The sequence below is a fragment of the Malaya genurostris genome, chromosome 1 (genome assembly GCF_030247185.1).
Source record: "Malaya genurostris strain Urasoe2022 chromosome 1, Malgen_1.1, whole genome shotgun sequence".
Taxonomy (NCBI): domain Eukaryota; kingdom Metazoa; phylum Arthropoda; class Insecta; order Diptera; family Culicidae; genus Malaya; species Malaya genurostris.
The window spans coordinates 21,534,969-21,536,765 of record NC_080570.1 but is presented as its reverse complement, the minus strand read 5'-3'; the positions used below and the strand labels follow the sequence as shown (position 1 = coordinate 21,536,765).

The 1,797-nt window shown below is 40.3% G+C and overlaps 1 protein-coding gene across 1 annotated transcript; it reads left to right on the top strand.

Moving 5' to 3' along the window:
• Positions 1 to 260: 260 nt before the first annotated feature.
• Positions 261 to 1,452, top strand: LOC131431633 (prenylated Rab acceptor protein 1-like). Its single transcript, XM_058597502.1, has 4 exons — positions 261 to 472; positions 552 to 758; positions 819 to 1,185; positions 1,278 to 1,452. The coding sequence occupies exons 1-3, from the start codon at positions 387 to 389 to the stop codon at positions 1,108 to 1,110; spliced, it is 585 nt and encodes a 194-aa protein (XP_058453485.1). The 5' UTR covers positions 261 to 386; the 3' UTR covers positions 1,111 to 1,185; positions 1,278 to 1,452.
• Positions 1,453 to 1,797: the final 345 nt, after the last annotated feature.

The following is a 1,797-nucleotide window of genomic DNA, read 5'->3' as shown; positions in this document are numbered from 1 at the left end:
ATATCAGGTTTGCTCAAATCCGCGTTGCTAAGTGCGACCAAAACCCAATATCAGAATCAGGTTATAAAGTGCCAAAACATTTGTATCACATTACCAAAATATTAAAAAAAAATTTTAGACATGAAAACTGTTCCTGCTGATCCACACCTCTATTTCCAATACCCGTCACCACAGCGCTAGTATCGTATAGCAGCATTTATCGTTTCTTTGGCTGATGAAATTCTCATTTGACGTCTGAAATGACCCGTCACATACCCACGTAAACATAAACAAAGCAATCGTACGAAAAAGTTGAAAATTTGTCGCACACAAATCAAACGAAAAAAACGCATTTTGCGTATTTTTAGCTATAAAACAGTTCCAAAAAGTTCAAACGAAAATCCACAATGCAGGAATCCGACGTTCACATCAATGTGAGCGGAGATATGGAACCGCCCAAGCAGGAATCACGCTCCAGCTTCAACATGTCCACGTAAGTATATTGTTTGTGCGCAGCTCGTCGTACTGACGGAAAAGATGACTCAATTTTTACCACTTTGAACTCACCGCAGGTTCACAAGTTTCGCACGTATTCCAAACCTTTGGGATCTGTTGCGTCTCACCCGGCAGAACGTACGCCCGTGGTCGGAGTTTTTGCAAACAGCAAATTTCAAAACCGTGGCCAACATCCCCAGGCTAACGAATCGGATCATACGCAATTTGGGTTATTTCCAGAGTAACTATCTGTTCGTGTTTCTCGGATTGATAGTGTACTGTTTGTACGTATTGAGTGTAGACGTTTCCCCGTTTGGAGTTTTCAGACAATTTTGACTTTTCAGGCTTACGTCTCCACTGATTTTGATTGTACTGGGTGCGGTTCTCTACGCTTGCTACAAAATTAAGCAAGCCAACGCACCGGTTGCCTTTTTCTCCCGACAGCTAAACACCAATCAGCAGTGCGTTGCCGTGAATATTGCCGCTATACCGCTGCTCTATCTTGCTGGAGCTGGAGCAGTTATGTTTTGGGTTTTGGGTGCATCTTTCTTCGTGATATCACTTCATGCGGCCTTCTACAATATCGATGCGATCGTCACCGAGGATACGGAAACGTTCCTCACGGAAACCGTATAATCGTGAAGCATAGACACTTTCGGTGTTAATCGAGTCCACTTTTTTAGCGGTAGTTTGGAAGCAATGCCACATTTGGTAAGTAATGAACGTATTTATAGATAAATGGCACTTTTGTCTTGAGCTCTAACTTCAAAATGGTCACATAACCAAGGTTTTGTTTGTTGCAGATATATGCACTAAATTAGTGTGCAGTTTACCCAAAATAATAATTGTTTAGTTGTGGATGTAGCTCATTCACATTATAACGACTTTGATATCATAACATATTTTTTGCTGTTTAACATCACTTGGTACCAGGTACTCAAGCTTTCTCGTGATACAATAAACATATTTCTATCAAAAGATCAATTTTTTTCTACCCCAAAAACAAACGCCGTTTTGAAGAAAATGCAATAATAGTTTGTGACAGTTTCTGGATAATTTAACGCTTCATTCATATACAAGTTTTTTTTAAATAAAATTAGTTTCTTTTAGAAGCTTCCAGTACTTCCGTACTCAAATTTGCAAACCTGGCTTCCCTGTTTCAATCACCCAAAGCAAAGACATCATATTAACAAGATATCCAGCTCTCACATTTCCCGAACAAATCTTTGGCAACATCCTTTTTTGCGACCATGGCGCCCTCAGGCGAGTCCGCATCGAATCACGTACATAGAAGTAGGGGAGAGAAATGTCAAATTCGTACGC

Coding starts and splice junctions, on each gene's coding strand:
- LOC131431633 (XM_058597502.1), top strand. CDS start 387: ATGCAGGAATCCGACGTTCACATCAATGTGAGCGGAGATATGGAACCG. Junction 473..551: donor TCCAGCTTCAACATGTCCAC/GTAAGTATATTG, acceptor AACTCACCGCAG/GTTCACAAGTTTCGCACGTA. Junction 759..818: donor GGATTGATAGTGTACTGTTT/GTACGTATTGAG, acceptor TTGACTTTTCAG/GCTTACGTCTCCACTGATTT.